Here is a 24,313-nt window from a genome sequence, read left to right as displayed (position 1 = left end):
TCCTCTATTTGATAGTGGGGAAAGGAAGTGACCAGTGTACCCTCCACCATGTACCACATGGTAGCTTGTGGAGTATGTATGTGAATGCACATTTTTTTCTTCTGGTATTTCAACTATGAACATCTTTGTTCCTTTTGAACTGCAACACATAATCTACAATAAATTTCATTAGGGAATAAATATACTATGCAGCATCAGTCAAAATACTCAATTCCTTAAACAGATGTCTTCAAGATGATCGCGGGCGAGCACCATGAATTACTCTTACAGCAAGGTTTTGAGCAATGAATACTCTCTTAAAGATGAGTTAGCCTATAACATGATTCCATATGACATTGTTGAATGAAAGTAAACAAATTGTGTGTGTGTGTGTGTGTGTGTGTGTGTGTGTGTGTGTGTGTCCCCGTCCCATTCCCCATGTAACCAAGGACCTTGCTGTTAGTGGGGAGGCTTGCATGCCTCAGCGATACAGTTAGCCACACCATAGGTGCAACCACTGTGGAGGAGTATCTGTTGAGAGGCCAAATGAACATGTGTTTCTAGAAGAAGGGGGCTGCAACCTTTTCAGTAGTTGAAGGAGCAGCAGTCTGGATGACTAACTAGTCTGGCCCTTTAACGTCAGCCAAAAAGCCTTGCTGTACTGGTACTGCAAATGGCTGTAAGCAAGGAGAAACTACAGCCATATTTTTTCCTGAGGGCATGCAGGTTAAATGGTGATGGCACCCCCTTGGGTAAAATATTCTGGAGGAAAATAGTCCCCCATTTGGATCTCCAGTGGGGACTACTCAGGATGCCGTTATCAGGAGAAATAAAACTGGTGTTCTACAGATTGGAGTTGGGTATATCAAATCCCTTAATCAGGCAGGCAGGTTAGAAAATTTAAAAATAGAAATGCATAGGTTAAAGCCAGACATAGTGGGAATTAGTGAAGTTCGGTGGCTGGAGAAACAGGGCTTCTGGTCAGGTAAATAAGGGTTATAAATACAAAGTGAAATAGGGGTAACACATAAGCAGGTTTAATAATGAATAACAAAATAGGAACACAGGTAAGCTGTAGAGAACACATTATTGTAGCACAGTTAGACAAATTCACATCCAACACAGTAGTACAAGTTCATATGACAACTAGATACGTGGATGAGGAGAAGACAGAGGAAATGTATGATGAGGTAAAAGATTATCCAGACAGTTAAGAAAGACAAAAATTTAATAGTCACAGCATAGTGGAATTTAACAGACGGAAAAGGAAGAGAGGGAAAAGAAGTAGGTGAATATAGCCTGAGGGAAAGAAACTAAAGATAAAGCCGTCTGGTAGAATTTTGCAGAGCATTACTTAATAATAGCTAATACGTGGTTTAAGAATCATGAAAGAAAGTTGTATACGTGGAAGACACCTGGAGAGATTGGAAGGTTTCAGACTGATTATATAATGGTAAGATTTTGGAACCAGATTTTAAATTGCAAGACATTTCCTAGGGCAGATGTGGACTCTGACCACAATTAATTGATTATAAACTGCAGGTTGAAACTGTAAAAAGTTGGGAATTTAAGGAGATGGGAGCTGGATAACTTGAGAGAACCGGAGATTGCAGTGAGTTTCAGATAGAGAGCATTAGGGAACAACTGACAAGAACAGGGGAAAGGAATACAGTACAAAAAGAATGGGTAGCTTTGAGAGATGAAATAGTGAAGGCAGGAGAGGATCAAGTAGAAAAGGGCTAGTAGAATTCCTTGGCTTACACAAGAGAATTTGAATTTAATCGATGAAAGGAGAAAATGTATAAATGCAATAAATGATCTAGGTGAAAGGGAATAAAAACATGTAAAAAATGAGATAAATAGGAAGTGCAAAATGGCTAAGCAGGAATGGCTGAAAGAAATTTAAGGATGCGGAAGCATATATCGCTACGGGTAACATAGATGCCTGCTATAGGAAAGTTAGAGAGACCTTTGGAGAAAAAGAGAACCACTTGTATGAATATCAAGAGCTCAGAGGGAAAACCAGTCCTAGGCAAAGAAGGGGAAACAAAGGTGGAAGGGGTACATACAGGGTCTGTAAAAGGGACATACAATTCACAGCACCATTATGGGAATGGAAGAGGACATAGATGAAGAAGACAAGGGCAATATGATACTGAGAGAAGAATTTGACTGTGCACTGGAAGACTTAAGTCAAAACAGGGCTCCAGGAGTACAGAATATTCCTCTAGAGCTACTGATAGACTTGGGAGAACCAGCCATGACAAAACCCTTCCATCTGACAAGCAAGATGTACAAGATAGGGGACATACCCTCAGACTTCAAGAAGAATATAGTAATTCCAATTCCAAAGAAAGCAGGTGTCGACAGGTGTGAAAATTCCCAAACCATCAGTTTAATACGTCAAAGTTGCAAAATACTAAATACTAACACAAATCCTTTAAAAAAGAATGCAAAAGCTGGTAGAAGCCGACATTGGGGAAGATCAGTCTGGGTTCCGGAGAAATGTAAGAACACGTGAAGCAATACTGACCCTATGACTTCTCATAGAAGATAGGTTAAGGAAAGATAAACCAACATTTCTAGCATTTGTAGACTTGGAGAAAGTTTTTGACAATGTTGACTGGAATGCTCTTTCAAATTCTGAAGGTGGTAGGTGTAAATTACAAGGAGCGAAAGGCTATTTACAATTAGTTTAGGAACCACATGGCAGTTATAAGAGTCGAGGGGCACGAAAGGGAAGCAGTGGGTGAGAAGGGAGTGAGACAGGGTTGTAGCCTAGACCCAGTGTTATCAATCTCTATATTGAGCAAACAGTGAAGGAAACAAAAGAAAAATTTGAAGTATGGATTAAAGTCCAGGGAGAAGAAATAAAAACTTTAAGGTTTGCCAAAGACATTTTAGTCCTGTCACAGACAGCAAAGGACTTTGAAGAGCAGTTGAATGGAATGGACAGTTTCTTGAAAGAAGGATATAAGATGAATATCAAGAAAAGCAACAGGAGGATAATGGAATGTGGTCAAATTAAATCCAGTGATTAGGGAATTAGATTAGGAAATAAGACACAAAGTAGTAGATGAGTTTTGCTATTTGGGCAGCAAAATACCTGATGATGGGCAAAGTAGGGAGGATATAAAATTTAGACTGGCAATAGCTAGAATAAGTGTTTCTGAAGACGACAAACTTGTTAACATCGAGTTTAGATTTAAGTGTCAGGAAGTTCTTTCTGAAAGTATCTGAATGGCGTGTAGCCATGTATGGGAAGTGAAACACGGGTGAAACACATAGGGAGATGAATAAAGTACACAGATTCAGAAGGATGTAGGTTGCACTAGTTACTCAGAAAAAAAGAGGCTTGCACAGGATAGTGCAAGATGGAGACCTGCATCAAACCAGTCTTTGGACTGAAGACAACAACAACAACAACAACAACAACAACACAAGTGTCTTATCACTCCTCAATATGGGCAAATGTGGCTGAACTAAGTTGTTTCAGGAGGTCCAGAATGTGTTTCTCTAGTTTCAGTTCTCATTAATATGGACACCAAAAAATTGAATTTTCCACTCTCATTATTATTTCCTCACCATGTCCTACACTCATCATTGGTATAGTTTCTCTTGCTGTGCAGCACTCAATATGCTACCATTCATCCTGTTGCTGTATGTCTGTTACAATATAAGTATCATCCACAATAAGAACTAATTTTGCTTCTTGTGTATTAGACAAAATATCGTTTACATATAAGAGAAACAGCAGCAGACATAAGAATGAGCCTTGGGTAACCCCATACATAATTTCTCCCCAGTCAGATTACTTACATTGACTGACTTACTAAACACGATTTTCTGCTGTCTTTTACACTGAGGTGACAAAAGTCATGGGGTACATCATAATATCATGCCAGCCCTTTTGTTCAGTGTAGTGCAGCAACTCGATGGGGTATTATCAAGTAGTTGGAGGTCCCCTGCAGACATATTGAGCCATGCTGCCTCTATAGCCATCTAGTGTGAAAATATTGCCGGTGTAGGATTTTGTGCACCAACTCACCTCCCAATTATGTCCCATAAATGTTTGTTGGGATTCATGTCTGGCAATCTGCTCTGGCAATCATTGCTCTAATTGTCCAGAATGTTCTTCAACCAATCGTGAACAATTGTGGCCTGGTGACATGGCGCATTGTCATCCATAAACATTTCATCGTTACTTGGTAACAAGAAGCCCATGAATATTTGCAAATGGTCTCCAAGTAGCCAAACACAAACATTTCCACCAGCTAAACACAGCCCACACCATTACGGAAGCATTACCTGCTTGCACAGTGCATTCCTAACAACTTAAGTCCATCGCTTCGTGAGGTTTGCACCACACTCAAATCCTATAATCAGCTCCTATGAACTGAAATCTCCACTCATCTGACACACCATGGTTTTCGTTAGTCCAACCAATAAGATCACAAGCCAAGGAACGGGGCTCAAGGTGACGTGCTGTTAACAAAGGCACTTGCATCCATTGTCTGCTGACATCGTCATTAATGCCAAATTTTGCCACACTATCCTAACGAATCTGTTCACTGTATGTCTGACACTGATATCGCGCTTTCTCTACCGAGTGATGCTTGTCTGACAACTTTAAACAACCACTGCTGCTCTCCGTCATTAAGTGAAGGGCATCAGCTACTGTGTTGTCTGTGGTGAGAGGTAATGCCTGAAATTTGGTAGTAGCAGCACCCACTTGATACAGAGGATCTCTGAATTTTGAATTGTGTTGCTTCCCGTTGTGCAGCCATAATCAGTCAAACCTTTTCACACAAATCACCTGAGTACATATGACAGCTCTGCCAATGCACTAACCTTTTATATATGTTTAAGTGATACTACTACCACGTGTGTATGTGCACATCAGTATCACGTCTTTCATCATCTCAATGTAGGTCGGGATAGCATCCACTGACTGGCTAGAGTGTCAGTTCCATAAAACTTCAGTCTATCTGAGATAATATTGCAATTCAAACAGTCAACTGCATTAGAAATGTCACTTTAAGTACAAACCAGTGCCATTTTCATCTTTAGTGCTTGTAAAGTTTGGTGAGTGAATGTGTAAATGGTATTCTCAACTGAGCAACTCTTCTGGAATCCAAAGTGCAACTTACTGAGGATGATATTGTTGCTCCAGTGGGATACTATTGTATGTATAGAATACATCACCTCAAAATTTTTGGAAAATGATTTTAGTAGTGAAACAAGTCAATAGTTGCCCTTCTTACAAAGGGCATATTTCAATCCCTTTGCAAAAATTCTACGAGTTAGTGATACACTACATATTTCTAGGGAAGACAGCAGTTATTATATGGAAACAAGTCTCTAGAACTCTGTTGGAAACACCACTCAATCCAGATGAGCTTTTATTTTTGTGAGAAAATACAATTTTCTGAACTTCAGAAGAAGTTGGTGAGACATTCATATGATTGACTTTATGATTTTTCCAAATATGCTTTGATCTTTTCCTTTAACTGTTTGTCTTTTTTCCAACTGTGTCTACTACATTTAAGAAATGATTAAACACATTTGCTATTTGTGACTCATCATTTGTAGCCTTTCCATTTAAATAAATAGCGACATTATCCTGTTCTATGGCCTGTTCTCGCACCTCTTTTTACTAAATTCCATATAGATATAGGTTTGCTGTCTGATATTATATGGATGTTCCCCGACCTTTTAGTAACTTTCCTTACTAATTTGAGCAATTTTTGTAATGTGCAACTACTTTAAGTCCTTTACTTGTACTTACTAACAGATACATTTTCCTTTTTCTTTCACAAGATACTTAAATCCCTATAGTGATCCATGTTTTTTTTTTTTTTTTTTTTTTTTTTTTTTTTTTTTTTTTTTTTTTTTTTTTTTTTTTTACATGGCTGCTTAATCCCATTTCTGATTAACTTATGTGGAAAGTATTTTAAAATAATGATAAATTCATATCATGGAAAAGATTAAATTTTCTGTCTGCGTTTGGTTCTTTATAAAGTTCGTCTCATGACATCTCTCTTAAATTATTCCTAAAAATCTTTGCCCTGTAGTCACTAATTATTCTGAATTCCACTGAGTAGTATCTACAACATGTGGTATCTTATTTTCTTGCTTTGAGCTTCAGAGAAAATATCATTAATTAGGTTCCCAATGTCTTTATCCACCTACATTCGAAAATTAATTAGCGATATCAACTGTGCAATCCAAATAAGGTTTCCAGATCAGTTTTTCTATGACAATTCTTTAGAAAATCACATTGAAATTACCACAGACTTAACTGCTCACTGATGTCTAACAGATAGCCTAGTAAGGGATCTATGTGCCTCGATTACAATTAAAAGTAAACTATTTTTCAATGTTAATTCACATGCACACACTTCACTTCAAAGTGCTGATCACAACAAAATACTTGTTTCAATGTTTTTTGAGCTTGTATCCTGTCTTAAAAACTCCCTTTCTAAATTAGTTCCATACCAGTAAGATCTCAGAGTTTAATCTTTTAACTTCCCTAACCCTGTGGTTACATGGTGCTCAGGTAGGCATAGTATGCCTATCTCCATGGTTCTCTCAATTTTCCAGAAACACAAGAACCTCTCCTATCTTATTACTCACCCTATATTCTGATGAAATAAGCTAATCTTACTTTTCGTGCATTCTTCAGTTATTTTAATATCTTTCGCAATAAGACACCTTAAAGAAGGTACCCCTCTGACACCAGTAACCAAAGAGATCTTACTTTGTGTGTTAGTGCTATCCCTATACATTTTCTGCAAGATGCTGAGCCACCTTACCTTTCCTTCTCTTATTTACACCTCTCAACTGGATCAATAGGCACTGTACACTTATGACATTTCATTCCACTTAGCAGCAGCCTGCTCAACTCCTTGCTCACATGACTCTCAGTGGGATTAATCCAGGGCTGGTCTTTTCAGTGTAGAATCTCCAGAAGACTCTCTTGATTATGCACATAGTTGCTGCTGCTATTTCTTCCAGTCATCCATAATTCTGTAATTTTTGTCTTTAACCAAGCTGTTCCCGGCTCCACTTTATTCTCTTTACAAAAATCTTTCCAGAAATTTTCGATGTCCTGCCAACCTGTCTAAAGCTAGCAGTTTGCTTCACAATGGTTGTGACCGGGTACCCAGTTCCTTATTTGTCCTGTGTCATCCAGCCTACACCCCTCCCATGGCTACTACCTTGTAGCAAGATTCTTCTTCCGAATCTCTTTTGGTACCTATGTACACTTAGTTTCTATTCACTCAGTCTGCTGCACCCTGCTGTGACCTACACTGGATAACACTATTCCCCTCTTACTTCAGGTAAAAAGTTAGACTTATTAGATATTGTAAGCTCAAATGTGTAAGTCTAAGAGCTGTTCTCCTTTCACCCACTGTTTGTTACCTTTACTCAGTTCCCACAGTCCTTTTCCCCTTTCAGCCTTTCTAGGTCAAATTGTGCATCATCTAATTCAGCCTGGAAAGCACAAATCTTTGCTTCCTCTTCAGCAATTCTCCTGACTTTTTGCACAGCTTGCAGTTCCTTGGGAAAACCTATAAGGATTCTCCACTCAGTTCCCACTACGATCACCTCAATGGGGCTCCAACCCGCAATTTAAACATACCATTCCCTGTCTGATTAACCGAAGGCAATATCCACACTTATCACACACTGCAATATAGATTAAACACTTAGAAAGAGATTCAAATAACTTTACACTCTTTCCACTAAATGGATACTTATTTATGGGCCATAAAAGTTATGCCTATAGATTAGTGTTTCAGGTGTTTGATATAACATAAAAAGTTAGTTTATTTCCATTTAAAACAAGAACTTTTCACTCATTCAACTGCAGTATCTTAAGTTATCCACAATAAAATATAACTTTCAATCACTACTTGCTGTGAGTATTACTTGAAGTTAGACGATGTTTACTATTGGCAAAAATAAGGTGTATTATGAGTTCTTTGGGCAGCAGATTAACTAGTGATGGTCAAAGTAGGGAAGATATAAAATGCAAATTGGGAACAGCAAGAAAAGCATTTCTGAAAAAAAGCTATTCATTAACTTTTAATCAAAAATTTTTCGGAAGATATGTATCTTGAACATAACACAGTAGGGATGTGAAACAAACGTCAGGCAATTCAGAGAAGACAAACTTTTGAGATGTCATGCTACTGAAAGCGTGCTGAAGATTAAAAGGTAGATCAAATAACAAATGAGGAGGTATTGAATCGAACTGGGGGCAAAATGAAATTTATGGTGCAACTTCACTACAAGAAGGGATAGGTTCATGGGACCAAGAAATTGTCAATTTGATAATGGAAGGATATGTAGGAGGATAAAAATTGTAGTGGGCAGCCAATAAACAGGTTGAAACAGATGTAAAGCGTGGTAGTAGCACAGATATGAAGAGGCTTGGACAGGATAGGCTAACATAGAAAGCTGCATCAAACTAGTCTTTGGACTGAAGACCACAACACAATAGCACTCACACAGTGGACCTAATATGACTGTGTGTTCCAAAACTAAATAGTTTTTCTTAAAATAGCTCTGGTCATTATCAACGTCTTGTTACACACACTAATTTGTCAATGCACGATGAGGGTACCCAGAACTCTAACCCTGGATGAGGAGACACACCACATTCTGGTGCGCAACTAATAACTTTCATGTCCGGAGCAAAATATCAATTTCTTAACCTCTAATGTGAAGTGTGATGAACTGCTGGTTTCTAAGTCTGGTGCTATAGCAGCAGTTAACTATGCAGAAATGCCAATGTGCAACAAGATCTTTGCACTGAATCATCATCATCATCATCATCCTCCTCCATCTGGTAGTTCGGTGTAGTTGTTCTCCACTAAGGGTAAAAAATGACTACAAACATTAATTCTTGAAAGACAAATTATTGCCAAACACCACTTGCTTGTTGTGAATTGTCCTTTGTAATGTTAATGCACATCCATTGCATTTTACTCGCCAATTTTATGAGTTCCCTTTGTCATTCAACATGTCATGAAATTTCATCGTCAAGTTGACATGCCAGCAAACTGAATACAGTAGCTTTCTAGATGTTTCTGTTTAGCCCACATTTCCTCATTTTAGACATTTAAGTGATTCATATATTAGTTCTGTGGCTCTGCACATTTCTGTAGCAAGACTTCAGCTCGTACCTAATATGATTTGGCAGATAGGTATCTGCCATATGAACAATACATACAGTCTGCCATAACTAATTCTTGGTGGTTATGCTGCTGCAAATGTGTGGGAACTGGTGTGCATCCCATTTATACATACACGCCAAGAAGACAGCTTTTACAATACGTCTCTACACACCTCAACATGCTCTTTGTACCTAAACCACCCCTCAAAGTCAACAAAGCACTGGTATTATTATTGCAAAAAACACATATTTTCATTTATTTCTCAAAGTTAATTTTTCATCAAGGCAAAGCAACAGCTTAACACTTTTACATAACTGAAATCCATCTAAGCCTCTTTCAAATCTTACTCCAACATCCTGGATTTTGACCTCCCAGTCAACACCTCTCAAAACCCCCCCCCCCCCCCCCCCCTCCTTCCAAGACAATCAGCAGCAGCCCACTCATTACACAGTACCATCCAGGCCATCAAAGGTTCAGTAGATTACCCCTCCAGAGCTAAGATGTTCCCCTGAAAACTCTCATGACATCACCTCTTCCTGATACATCTACATCTATATTCCTACTACAAAAGCCACCGTATATTGCACTGCAGTACCAATACAGTTCATTTCCTTTTCCCTTCTATTCTACTCATAAATGAAGTGAGAGATAAAAGATTCTCTAAGCCTCCACAAGAGCCCTAGTTTCTTTTACCTTGTCTTTGCAGTGCTTATTCAAAATGTACATTGATGGCAGCATAATTTTGCTGCAGTTAGCAGCAAATACCAGTTCTCTTACATTTTCTCTATAGTGTCTTGTGCAAACAAAGTCATCTTTCCTCCAGGGATTTCTCATTTGAGTGTATAAAACATCTCCATAATATTCGTATGTTGATAAGAATCTATTGGTAATAAATCTAGAATCACACCTCTGAATTGCCACAATGTCTTCCTTTAATCAGACCTGGTGGGCATTCCAAACACTATTCAAGAATGGGCTGCATTAGTGTTCTACAAGTGGTCTCCTTCACATATGAGCTACACTTTCATAAAATTCACCTGATAAACTGAAGCCTACTATTTGCCTTTTTTCCTCACCTTCATTAGTTTACATTTTTCTGTATTCAGATCATCCTGCCCATTTATAAAACCAATAGAAATTCCATCTCAGTCATCCTGCATCATCCTTGTCACTCAGTGACAATATTTTTTCCATATACTACATTGCAATACTTTCCCATACAATACATCATCATTAGCAAACATTTGCAGACTGCTGCTCACCCTACCCATCAGCAGATGGTATGGAACATTCCTGACGATACCCTTGTCTCTGATGAACACTTGCCACTGAGTATGATACATGGGAGTTCTATTACTTAAAAAGTCTGTGGGCCACTGACATGTCTGGGAACCTATTCTGTATGCTCAGACCTTTATTAAAAGTGAGCAGTGGGACACTGTGTCAAGCACTTCCTGGATATCTAGGAATATGGAATGTGCCAGTTGCCCTTCATCCATGGCTCACAGGATATCATAGGAGAAAAGGACAAGCTGAGTTTCATGCAAATGATGCTTTCTAGATCTGTGTTGATTTGTGGACAGAAGCTTCTCTGTCTTAAGGGAACTTACTATATCTGAACTTAGAAAATACCAAGCACTCTACAGCAAACGAATATTAAAAATATTGGTCTGTAATTTTGCAAGTGTTCTTTTACCCTTTTACATACAGAATTCACGTGCACTTTTTTTCCAGCCACCTCGGATTGCACTGGGTGAGAGTCAGGATTAATGTAAGCTAAGAAGGAGCCAACGGTGTGGGATACTCTCTGTACAACCGAATATGGGTTCCATCTAGATCTGGCAACTTGTTTGTTTTTAACTATTTCAGTTGCTTTGCAATGCCAGGGATGCCTATTGCTTTGTCCTCCATAAGGGTGCCTGTTCAACACTCAAATGGTGGTATGTCTGTACAACTGTACAGCGTGAATGATTCCTTAAAAGTGAAATTTAAAACTTTGGCTTTCCTTTTGCTGTTTTCTATTGTCACATCAGTCACAGATTTGTCACCAATAATAAAGCTGCTGGATACAAATATTAATAAACCCCTGTTTTGAATCTTTTTTTGTTTCCACTTACCAGGCAATGAGAGGTTTACACAGCATTCTGCAGGAATCTTCACACTTTCAAAAACATCGTCAGGAATGCTAAGGACGGAAATAAAAAGCATGAATCAGTACACGCACACACACATTTTATACAATAATTTACTTTAAGAAGCTTAAAAATATTACAAATATTACAGCCAGGGTGGGTTGAGGAATGTAGGAGAGTATTGTGAAGATAGATGGATAAGGAAAAGGAAAGAATGAAGAGGTGGTGGAAAGAAGAGGGAGCGCTACAACGAGAAATAAAATGATTGTCTAAGTCTGAGAGGTTTGACAGGCTAGTGTGTGTGTATTCTTTATCAAAGTGTGTGAATCTCCCCCCCCCCCCCCCAGATGTATGTATGTGTATGTGTGTATGTGTGTGTGTGTGTGTGTGTGTGTGTGTGTACACACACACACACACACACACACACACACACACACACACACACACACACACAGATGAGACTGTTAGACTGTTCAGACTCCAAGAAGAAGGTTATACCACCTAACCTTGTAATCTCTGTAGTGTTCCAACCAGCTGGTGTGTGTAACATTTTAACTTTTTATGAATAAATAGTTGATCTTAGTAGCACTCTACCAAACCCCAGTATCTTCTTTTTACAATAAGTCATTTCACACAAGTGTATTGTGGTACCAACAAGTACAAGAATATAATAAAACAATCCGTATTTCATACATTTAATAAAAAGATCACTAAAGCTGATTTAATAATGATACTGGAAAATTTCTGTTATGGAGCTCCAGAAAGAATGCCAAAGCTGATAAAATACAATTTGTTTCTCTGTCATTTTACGTTGGTTGGTTGGGGATTAAGGGACTGAAAGACAGGGTCATCTGACCCTCCGTCATGGGACAGTTCATCTGGCGTTAATAATGTCAGCCAGATATCAGATTGAACTGGTATAGTAAGGTAAGGTAAGGTAAGTAGGTGTTGTAAAATCGAAGCAATGTTGTGCCAGGGAAGAAAAATAACTGGACGAGAGATGAAAGTATAGTGTCAAGCCAGCTTGGAGGGAAGAGAGCTGATGATCCCCATCCCACATCTAATCCCCAGAGACTATACACAGGGGTATGATGCTAATTCCTTCCAGCTGAATGGTGAGAAGATCAATAATACTAAAAGTGAAAAGGATAAAAGCCTTATGGTCATCAGTAATCAGACAATAGTAAAAGAAGGTGCCACAAATAATCACATCATCAGCATGTGGGTCGACATAGTTCAGAGTCGTCGAGGGCTCGTGTAGTGGAGGCAATCCCACAACTGTCCCACCCCCCAATCTGCTACAGTGAATGCATTAAGACAAACAAAACCACCTCTCTCAGAAGAAGCATAAAAGCAGTCTCTGTCATCAGTATCTTAAGACAAGAAACTTAAGGTTTGGTCTTCATCAGTGTGTTAATGAAGAGGCACTGCCTACAAAAGTAAAACAGGTTGCAGCAGGAAAAGGACTAACTACATCTGCATATGATTAAAAACAGAGTAAAGGAGAGATGACCAAGACGGATAGCAGAGGTATGGTCTTGGGACCACCAGGCCCCACAACACACCAGAAGGCAACCAAACACAATCCGCCCAACCCTACCCCTAAAATAGTTTAAAACATTAAAACTGACAACGAAAACCAGATTTTTTAAGGAATCAAAGTACCAATTTGACTGTATGTACATCATTTGCCATCATCAGAGACAACAGAATACTTGGATCATCAAGATTGGTGTGGACAGCCAGGAAGATGGGACATTCTATCAGGATACAATCTACTGCCTATGACACTCTACAACAATGCCATGAGGAAGGCTCATAATATAAACTATGGCTTAATCTGGTATGATTGATTCGGAGACAATATGGGATGGTGGAGTCCTTCCGGGAGGAACTGAATGAGGAGTACCAGCAGCTGCTGTCTCCTCAATACAGTTTATTAGAGAGGGCATTAGCCCACCAGATGTTCAGAGTGAGTAGAAGCCTCATCTGCACCCACAAACATGCACCCGTGATCATCAAAGCAATTGCTGGGCAAGTAGTATATTCTCCAGTCAAACAGTCGGCCTGTCTGTTCCTTGGGTTACCCATATGACTTAGGAGTCAGAGAAAAACAACTGAGCAGGTAACACAGCTAAGGTCAGGTCAGAAGATCATGAATATGAACTATCAGAATATGACAAGAGTAATATTGATGAGTGGCTTGGACACTGCTCATTGAGCCACTATTAATTAAAATGCAATCTAGGGTGGTATGTTTCATAAAAAATATGACTTATTGGCTATCTGTTTCTCTATAAAGACACTACCTATTACAAGCAACAAATGATGTTACGAGCCAAGACGTAAGTACGTCCCAGCCCATCTACAACTTAAAGTCGTCATTGTACATAATGGCAGAAATATAACACTCCTGAAGAACTTAGAGGAACAGGCACACAAAGGTCATGGGGCTAAAAACTGTAGATCGTTCAAATAAATCTGTCATAATTTGTGGTCTGGGTACTAACCGACAAGGAATGCATGGGAATATACAGTGGGTATACTCTAAAAGAGAGGCACAGGGGCAGAGGGTAGGGCGAGGTTCAGGCATAGGGGCTTAAGACACTTGTCAACAGGGAAAGCTCACCACAAGGCAACCGTCAGGTGTTCAGACGAAGCTAAAAAATTTTATAGATAAAAACACAGGAAATTCAAATAGTAATTATAATAAAACACAATCTTGCCTGAAGGCATGCAATTCAAAAATCATTATGACAAGTGTTACATTATGTCATACTTGACAGCCAATGCTCTATTTTTACTCCCCACATGAAAAACAATGTAACATTCGTCTTAATGATTTTTTGAATTGTGCACCTCCAGACAAAATTTTATTTTATTACAATTACTTTTTGGATTCCCTGTATTTTTACAGCATTAATTTTTTTATGTTTAACCCACTCTTTTACCTATGGTCAAACAGAGTGCTTTGGTCATCCAGTATGATGTAAACTGGGGTTATCTGTATGAATCTGTCAACAGAGGCCTCAGTTGGACTAATGCTTGTACATGCCAGAGTTAAACTGGACTATGTATCATTATACTCTCTTTGTCACAAAGTAGGAACAAATGCTGTTTTTCTGTTACCTCCTATGTGATCATCCTTGAAATGACCTCTGCCATGTTTCCGTGCACACTCATTAGGTGGCAGGGCTGTGCTTAGCAAAACACTGTTTGGGTTCTTGGTGCATTAGTTACAGTGACACAATGAATGAGGTCTGTGAGCAAAGAGTGAACATTAAGTTCTGCATTAACCTCAGCAAACCTTCTAGTGAAACATGGACAATGATTAAGCAAGTATATGCAGGCAAGGCACTTTCAGAAGTCAGGTTTTCGAGTGCCGCAACAGGTTTCCTGAATGGAAAGATTCGGTGCAAGACAACCCAGAGTTGGTTGTCAGTCTACAGCACATACCGATGCAAACATGCAGTGTGTAAGGCATTTTTGCAAGAAGACCATCATATAACTGTGCACGCAATATCAGAACTTAATTTGAATTATCATGTGTGTCATAAAATTTTATGCAAAGATGTAGGGAAATGGAAACTTATTGCAAAACTCGTCCCTTGCACCCTAACAGATGAACAGAATGAGGACAGATGAAGAATTTCTGCTGAAATACTGGACAGAGTCAGAAGTAATCCTAGATTTCTGTAAAAGATTATTGCTGGGGATGAAAGTTGGTACTACCAGTATGAACTTCGCACAAATTGTCAATGTGATGAATGGTGGAGCCATGGATCACCAGCCTCGAATAGAGTCAAACAACAACCTTCAAGAACAAAGACAGTGATCACATTCTTTGATAGTAAAAGATTAATTCATCGTCAGCATGTTCCTCCAGGTCACATAGTGAACCTAACTCTTTACATTGACAGTCTTGAAATGTTTGCAACAAGCAAATTGATGTCACCGTCCTGATTTGTGACATTCCAAAGACTGGTTCTAACTGCATGGACAATTTGAGGCCCCATACTGCTTTACCTGTAACCAAGACGTTCTGTTTCTGCCATCCCACATCCACCATGTTCACCTGAATTCTCATCTAGCAATTTTTTCTTTCCCCAAAAGTGAAGAAGTGACTGAAAGGAAAGCTTCATCAAGATATCACAGACATCCAAGAGGCTGTGACAAATGACGTTAACAAGCAATTCAGTAGGAAATTTTCCTGCTTGCTTTCAATACCTCCAGAAACATTGGCAACTGTGTATTGATAGCCAAATACTTCGACAAGAGCCAGGATCACAACTTGGTAGATGTAATTTTGTTTTTTTTTTTAAACCTGTCTGTCAACCTTTCTGACAGAGTAATTATGCTTAGTCTACACGACTATTTATAAATATATTAAAAACAAAGATTCCAAGACTTACCAAGCGGGAAAGTGCCGGCAGACAGGCACATGAACAAAACACACAAACACACACACAGAATTACTAGCTTTCGCAACCGATGGTTGCTTCTTCAGGAAGGAGAGGGAAAGACGAAAGGATGTGGGTTTTAAGGGAGAGGGTAAGGAGTCATTCCAATCCCGGGAGCGGAAAGACTTCCCTTAGGGGAAAAAAAGGACAGGTGTACACTCGCGCGCACACACACACACACACACACACACACACACACACAGACATGTCTTTTTTTGTCCTTTTTTCCCCCTAAGGGAAGTCTTTCCGCTCCCGGGATTGGAATGACTCCTTACCCTCTCCCTTAAAACCCACATCCTTTCGTCTTTCCCTCTCCTTCCTGAAGAAGCAACCATCGGTTGCGAAAGCTAGTAATTCTGTGTGTGTGTTTGTGTGTTTTGTTCATGTGCCTGTCTGCCGGCGCTTTCCCGCTTGGTAAGTCTTGGAATCTTTGTTTTTAATATATTTTTCCCATGTGGAAGTTTCTTTCTATTTTATTTACATCATCATTGACTATTTATAAAGGCACATGGTTGTGGAATTCTGATTGTGTACAACAACTGTGACATGGCATTTGATCAATGGGCTGTTTCTACACCTGATTCTTGTATTTGTATTTATAGCACTGCTGATAGCTGCACTGTCAGCTGAAATCCATCTGCAATGCTATTAAAAAAGACATACGACATTACGATCAATGCTGACCTACTGTCTGTTCTCAAGTAGTAACAGTTTTTATGATTTAACATTTGAGCTACTCCTAACACCACAGCAGACGACTCTCCAGAGTAATCAATCCTCAAAGAGGGAAAAATTCATATATGTTTTCAGTTTTTTGAACATGGATGATTAAAATTACACAAGGGTCCAATATTGTGCCTGTGTTTGCTAGCAATTTGTTTTTCCCTCCTGGAGTAATTGAAACTACACTGAAACTGTACAAATTCCACTGGCTTGTGATTCTGGCACTGACACCATTTAGTAATACAGATTTACTTAATTGTGAATAATGACAACCATCAGCTGTAAAATGGAATGACTACAATGAAAATTTATGCTGGACAGGACTCAAACCCGGATTTCCTGCTTGTCATGAGCAGTCGCCTTACCATGTTGCTATCCATGCACAATTCATGGCCAAACCCAAACTTCCATACATCGTGAACCCTGCATCTACACCCTGGACTCCATTAAGTATATTCTCTTACAGGTCAGACGCTGAACTTTAAAGTTGTCATTCCATGCTACAACTAATGGTTGTCATTATTCGCAATTGCGAATACATTTAATGTATTTCAGAACAGGTGTAATCCTTTGGACACGCATGCATTTCCAAAGGAACTTTGCATTGTAATCAGAATAACACAGGCACTGCAATATCATAAGACACATTTACTTGAAAAAGATAGATAGATATCAATGCCAATACAATTTCAAAAACGCTCTTATTTTTGGCTATATTTTGGCTGTGGTAATGCATGGTCTAAAGTGTGGCAATCAGCAATCTGCCTGCTCTCTCATTCTCAATATAAGATTTGTAAATCAAATGCACATTTGACAAACAGCACCAGTTCATAAGAACTGTTAAGAATTATGAAAAAATAAATGCTTTATTAAGAAGCTAAGATTTTACATTACCAGGTGTGAAAAAAATCAATTTGTTAACCATGCTATTTTCTCAAAATTTTAGTGGAACTAGAAAAGAACACAAAATGAAAATTGGCAGTTCTCTTTTTTTTACAAGGAAAGTAAAATTTCTGATGAAGGAATAGGTGGCATAGTCTTACATACCTTCAAGCGTTTTTACAGTGTGAAATTAGGGAAGCGTATTTTCCTTCTTTCCCAAGGCATTCTAGCATGGAATGCTAGAACGAGTGTAGATATCAAATGCAGTTGCTCCTTGTGTGCAAAGCAACCACACTGACATTTGCTGGACTTCCAAGGCACTACAAGCACTGAACAATTCCAGCAAGCACAAACACCAATGCAGACATCTGGTACAGATTGAACAATAGGGGGTGAAAGACTGCATATCTGACAAACAAGCTTTTTAATCCAAGCATTTCAGTCTTGGTCTTTTATAACTATTGTTTTCTCTTGATTCTTTTACATTACCTATCTTTCTCTGTGGTTCACTCCTATTTTTCTTTGTAATTTCTAACACTTTGCTCCATTTTACATCATCGAGTGCTTTTTCTAGGTCGACAGATCCCATGAATATGTCCTAATTTTTCCAAAGACTTTCTTCCATTATCAATTGCAATGTCAGAACTGTCTTTCTGGTGTCTATCTTTTTGAAAGGTAAATTGATCAACATCTAACAAATTCTCAGTTTTCTTTTTCATTGTTCTGTATATTATTCTTCTTAACAATGTGGATACATGAGCTATTAAGCCAACAGTGTGATAGTTCTTCACACTGATCCATTTTTGCTATCTTCAGGACTGCGTAGCTGCTATTTTTCTGAAAGGCTCCTGGTACTTCTAGACTCATATTCTGCAAACCAACTAGAACAGTCGTTTGGTTACCGCTTCTCCCAATTTTTTCTAGAAATTCTGAAGGAATGTTATCTCTATTTTCTGCCTTACTTAACTGCAAGTGTTTCAAAGTTCTGTTTAACTCTTATTCTAATACTGGACCCCTATATCTTCCATATTGACTTCTGTTTATACTACTTCATAAGGCAGTTCCTCGCCTTCACAGCAGCCTTCAATGTGCTGTTTCTACCTGTCCATCATTCCTCTGTGCTGCACCAAAGGTTGTGTTCACTTTTCTATATTGTGGGTCAGTCCTCCCAATGATCATTTCTGTTTCAATTTCTTGAGATTTTAACTGCAGCCACTTTTCCTTGGCTTCCCTGCACCTCCTACTATTTAATTTCTGAGTGACATATTGCTGTATCCCTGTCTTTCCCTGAACACTGTGCACTTACTTCAATTGATTGATGAAAGAAGGATTTCTTCAGTTATCCAAGATCACTTCACAGTTGCCTTCCTTATCTTTATATTTCTCTGTTCATTTTCTGTGTCTGCCTTTTTTGAGATATCCATTCCTTTTTCAAATGAACTGCCTACTATGGCATTCATAATAACAGCATATAAAGCCTTAGAGAACTTCAGATATATCTCATCATTCCTTATTTCTTCAGTATGCCACTTCTTTCCACATTGATTCTTCTGGACAATATTCAAACTCCAGTCTAACTCTTCAATATTAAATTGTGATCCAAGTCTGTATCTGCTCCTGGTACACCTCACAATCCAATATCTGATTGCAGAATCTATGTCTAGCCATGACATAATTCAACTGGAACCTTCTTGTGTCTCCAGTCCTTTTCCAAGTATACCTCTTCAAGTTGGGATTTTTGAACAGTATATTCACTATTATTAGCGGAAAGCCCTCATTCTCTCACAACTGTTTCTTCTGTTCCTTCCCCTACTAGTATATCTCAATTTTAAATAATTGTTGGATCATCATCTCCATTTACACAATTTGAACTACACTAAATGCAGAAGTTGTTGACACACAATGAGGGTTAGTCACTGGTCCAACAGAGGTCACTTGTGCAGCACACCAATGGCAGTAAGGAACAGTGTAACACTCAGCATGGAACCTTGTAGGATGGCATTCTCTTGGACTGAAATTGAGGAGGTATAGAAACTAATGAATAAAAAGTGGTAAGACACCTTGATTTCCAGTCATGGGATGCAAGTGCAACAGATGGCACCAAAAGGTGCCACATGCTTTGCGTAGGTCAAAAACAACAGCACTCAGAAGTTGGTATTCAGAAAAATCCTGTCAGATTGCTGTTTCCGATTTAACCAGTTGGTAGACTGTGGATCATCCTTTTCAAAAACCACACTTGCAAAGGACAAAAGGCCCAGTGATTTGAGAACCCAGCTCAATTGTCATGCTATCATCCTTTCAAGCAGTCTGCAGAGCACACTGCTGAGGTTGATCGATCTGTGGCTGTCTACGGACATTGGATTTGTGACTGGGGTGATGAAATTACCTCTCTACTGCAAAGGGGAAACACCTTCCAGCCAAATATAGTTGAATCTTATTCAGAACTGAACCCAAGTCTGGAGCCTGAATACAAAATGAGTCACTTCCCAGTCAGTAATAGGTTCATTGTAGAATCCAGAATTACAGAGACTAATGAATAAAGAATATCTTCAACTTGTCCTTCATGCATTTGGAAAGTAACTGGATAATAAGAGGATGCTGACACTGTCACAAATTGGTGATTGAGAAGTTTTCAGTAAGAACCTACTCACTGGTAGAAATACCACCATGCAGGAGACCCAGAACAGTTGTTGATGTTTGTTGGCCCACTGGACTAGGGAGCTCAGTCCACACTTCAGGTGAAGATTTATGTGCTCCCAAGGCAGAGATGATGCACTCCTGGCATCCCTTCTTATTTCATTGAACTAAGTTCCAAGCCTTTGCACAGAATCACTTAAATGTAATGAGAGTAGTCTGCTACACACTTTGCTTCAGACGTTTAAAAGCCCTTTGATGATAGTGAATAACTGTTGCACTGTGTCTGCTTCACTAGGATACCAGCTGCCAGTAGAGAAGGACTGTGGAAAGGGAACTGCAGTTACAGTGTCACAGGTGGTAATTTAAGAAAACCTCATCTACAAAGCCAAACAGAGGGGATGAAGGTGACAGTAGGGCTGGGCTACTGGCAATTGGTTTTTCAGAGACCACAAAACAGCAACTTGTCTGTCAAGTAGTGAGAAAAAGTGAAAGGCTCACCACAAAGTGATAGGTATCACAAAGATTGTTTAATAGCAACTATTGTAGAAGACTGGAGGAAGAGACTGTAAGAATAATCGCCATGGACAGTACTACAGTGCGTAAGGGTATAGTCATTGAGAAGACAGATCAAGATGAGAAAGCAGACAGTCAATCAGAATTCCATACAAAATGTAATGTTATTCCTTCACAAAGGGCATTCTGGTTAGAAATTTGTAAGTAGTGGAAAGGGGGAGATAGTAGTAAGGAAAGGAATGGGGCTCTGATTATTATGCCCATCTCAAGATATGTGAGTGTGCAGCCTAGAGATGAACAAACTTTGCAAATGGTAAGTGCTGGCATCATTTTCACACACACTGCTATCACCTCCAATGCGGTACGGAGAGGAAACCATTCACTGACATATGTTCAAACCAAAATACTTACCACATGGTCTTTGGGGGCCTGTATGATTCCAACCGAATGCACAGTAACCTCAAAGATTTGGATCATGACCGCCATTGAAATCAGTTTTTTGGATGGCACATAGACGGGGAGAGGTTGATATTAATTGATGTTCTGGCATGTGACATTAATATCCATTACAATTCCAAAGTATTATCCCATTAAGCAAGCCCTGGTTAGCTGTGAAGGGGCAAAGACGACTGGGTGATGCCAGAGTGTGTATCATTGATAAAGATACATTCTGAATCTGACGACATAGTGGCTGTCTGGTACCTCTGGTCTCATCAGATTAGTCTCCCCATTAGATTTCTTCTTGTTCTCCTTTACTACTTTAGATAGTCAGCACTCATGTAACAGCTTATCTGTAGGTGAAGGTAAGAACTGAAGAGGAACAGGGAGCGCTATGACTCCCTGTTTGTGGGCCTTTCAGTTACTGGATCGTGTCCTATTGCTGATATGCAAATTTCCATGGAAAGTGTTCTCTAAAGTGAGCCGTGTACGCAGTAGGCCTTTGGAGAAAAACACAGATTCTCCAGTAGGGTGCAGCGAGTACAGGTCCTGATAGTGCTGCAGGACCACAAGATAAGGGAAGGAGAGCGTGTTGGAGGGGCGGCACTTGTCTCTAATCCCCCCCCCCCCCCCCCGCTCCGAATGTCGCGGATACTCCAATGGATAATTATTGACATAGCGTGGACAGAAAAGGGAAGAAAGGGAAGAATCTCACCACGGTTGCCGTTAACTCAATGACTTCCGAGAGCCAGAGGCCGACAGTGTGGAACAACATTCAGCCAAAGGCAGAAGATCCAGATCATTAGGTTGTTTGGGGGCAGCTCCTGCCATCAGCGATCGGCCAGTTAATCGGCGCCCAGCGGTGCGCCTTGGTGACATGGAAGACAGCCAAGAACGGTTACCACGGGTGGTGCTGTACATGAGATTTGCTGTTGCAGAGGAGGAGAGGAAATTCATTTCTTATAAGCCTTCTTGGAAGCAGGACATTGTGATGAGGGAGGAATCGATGGTTGTGAAGTCGGGTACATAAAAAAATCGTTGCGAGTAGGCTTTTTTTTGGAAGTCCATGCATCCAATTCCGGGGCTCGTGATTTAGCAGGAGCTGATGAAGGGTGAGCCGTAGAGTGAGGAGGTGATAATGGGGAGGTTGAACGGATGATCTTTGCATTGGCCAATCTGACGACCATGACACTAAAGGTGAAATCGCAGGTCTGAGTGGCTACCATCTTGGTAGGCCGAGGAAATGCAAGGACAGGGCTATATCTACCTGTTGGGGGCACAGTGGGCTTTCAACTGGCAAATAACTTATGAGCAGCATATGTAGACACCTTTTCCTTCACTTGGGTTTCCTGAATAATTCGTTCATCTTTGAAAATAGGGCAATCTGTAGAGGAAGCAGCATGGTCGTCATACAGTTGATGTAATGAGAGGATGGAGGTGGACAATCACCCTCATTGACATCCCTGCCACACGCGCATTTGGCCATATTGGAACATGACTGGCTGGTATGATTAAACCACTGACACCGATAGCAACACGTAGGGTTGGGGATGTAAGGGTGAACTGAAATTATCTCATATCCTGCATCAATGTTCAATGGAAATTTAACTCTGTCAAACGTCAATAAGAGAGTACGGGTTGGTACCAAGTCCTTACCAACCCTTTTCATTAATCAATGTACAGCCGTTATGCCCTGGTCAGACAGGTAGTTTTGACTGTCCTCATGGGACAATGTGTCGATTGAGCATGTATAAATCACTCCGAATGATGAACTTTAAGTGTGGTGTGCTTCCACCCGGACAAGGAAAGTGCGTAGTTGTGTAGGTCACAGCAATTTTTATGCTTGGAGGGCACTGACTCACTCTAACAACAAGGTTTCTTAACTGGGAACAAGAAATTACAGGACCTGCAATAGAGTCGACACCTTTCTGAATAATGAAAGGGTTGACTGTGGAGAATCTTGACCTTCATCAGACTGAGAAACAACTATGAACTGTGGCACTGATGGAAGAATCTTAGGTGGCCGAGACCGAGATTCCCTTAACTTTCTCTTGTGTGCAGAAGTTGAAGTAGAAGAAACCATTGCGAAAGTATCCCCTATGATTACTGGCGTCTCCGATGGTGTGCTCCTTCCTAGTGGAGGTCCATCTCAGAGCACTCCCGCCTTAGGCGATTGTTTACAGCTCAGGTCACACCTCCTGAGAAAGGGACGATGAGACCAATCTGCACATTCGGAAGGTACCAGCTCGGGTAATCACCCCTCCCTGGGCCTGGCCTTTACCAGGGGATATGTACGTGTCCTACCTGTCGACCCGGGGCAGGGAATTACGTGTTACCCCGCCACCGGCTACATGTGGGTCGGCCTTCAGACTTGCACAGGTATGATAGAAAAGGAAAGAAGAGTGGTCTCAAATGCCTCAGCAGAGAAGAGGGTAAAGAGAAGAGGCAAGGAAAAGAGAAGGTCAAAGGGAGAACAGAGACTTTCCAGTATAGAGAGCAAAGAAGAGAAACTACGTCTTACAGTTACAAGCATCCATGTCTGGACGTATGCACAAAACATACTCCCAAAGAGAAGGAGTAGGGGAAGGGAAGAAGTGGGTGGAGGGGGGTCGGGAAGGATGGGGGTCGGGAAGGATGGGGGACGGGGAAGGATGTGGAAAAGGAAAGGAAAGGAGCACACTAGCTCAGGGTCCCGTGCTCGTCACGCACGTATCAACAGAAGAGTTGTGGAAACCTGGAGATCTTTAACATCTGAAGCATCGCATTGAGTTAGCAACAAATGGGAGAACCTTAAGATGGGTATATTCTCGCAAAGTTCTGCACTTCTATGGTGCCCATTTTTTCTATTCTTCACGTAACTTCTTCACAGTGTCCACCTCCATTATATCGGAGCATGTAACCATGCCTTACAAAAGTTAAGAGTGGTATGCAACTCAGCCTCAACTGGATTGTCACCTTATGCTTATATCCCAGAAGCTTCGATACTTGGTTTGAATTAGCAGTTACCATTAGAAGTGTCCCATTATGAAATCGTTTAACACTTTTCAGGGTCCCAGCAATACCTTCCAATGCCTTGTGAATACAGAAAGGGGAGAGCTTCTCAACCATTTCTCCTGTTCTCTCAATAACAATGAAAGTGCTGTGCACATTAATGTCCTGTTACTACAATTCTGAGACTTCTTTTTGGGAGGACTGACCAACTGACCTCTCTTTGAAGAGTGGGTGTACGTACTACTTGGCGGTATACCCACCCCATCAGTAGTGGTGGTTTGATGAGACTGTTCCATAGGGATCCCACAAAAACTAAGGAAACAACCATGGACACAGTAAGAGCCCTGCATGCCTGAGCAAGCCCTATACAACT

General features: G+C 40.1%; 1 protein-coding gene across 1 annotated transcript in view; it reads right to left on the bottom strand.

Annotated features, from left to right (window-relative positions):
- Positions 1 to 24,313, bottom strand: part of LOC126272793 (uncharacterized) — a 102,942-nt gene that overhangs the window by 29,157 nt on the left and 49,472 nt on the right. The window contains exon 5 of the mRNA XM_049975943.1: positions 11,282 to 11,349. Within this exon, the coding sequence (XP_049831900.1) occupies positions 11,282 to 11,349 (68 nt within the window). The remainder of the gene's footprint in view (positions 1 to 11,281; positions 11,350 to 24,313) is intronic.

Source organism: Schistocerca gregaria, chromosome 5, assembly GCF_023897955.1.
Source record: "Schistocerca gregaria isolate iqSchGreg1 chromosome 5, iqSchGreg1.2, whole genome shotgun sequence".
Classification (NCBI taxonomy): domain Eukaryota; kingdom Metazoa; phylum Arthropoda; class Insecta; order Orthoptera; family Acrididae; genus Schistocerca; species Schistocerca gregaria.
The sequence above is the reverse complement of the archived record's forward strand: the minus strand, read 5'-3'. Positions and strand labels throughout refer to the sequence as shown.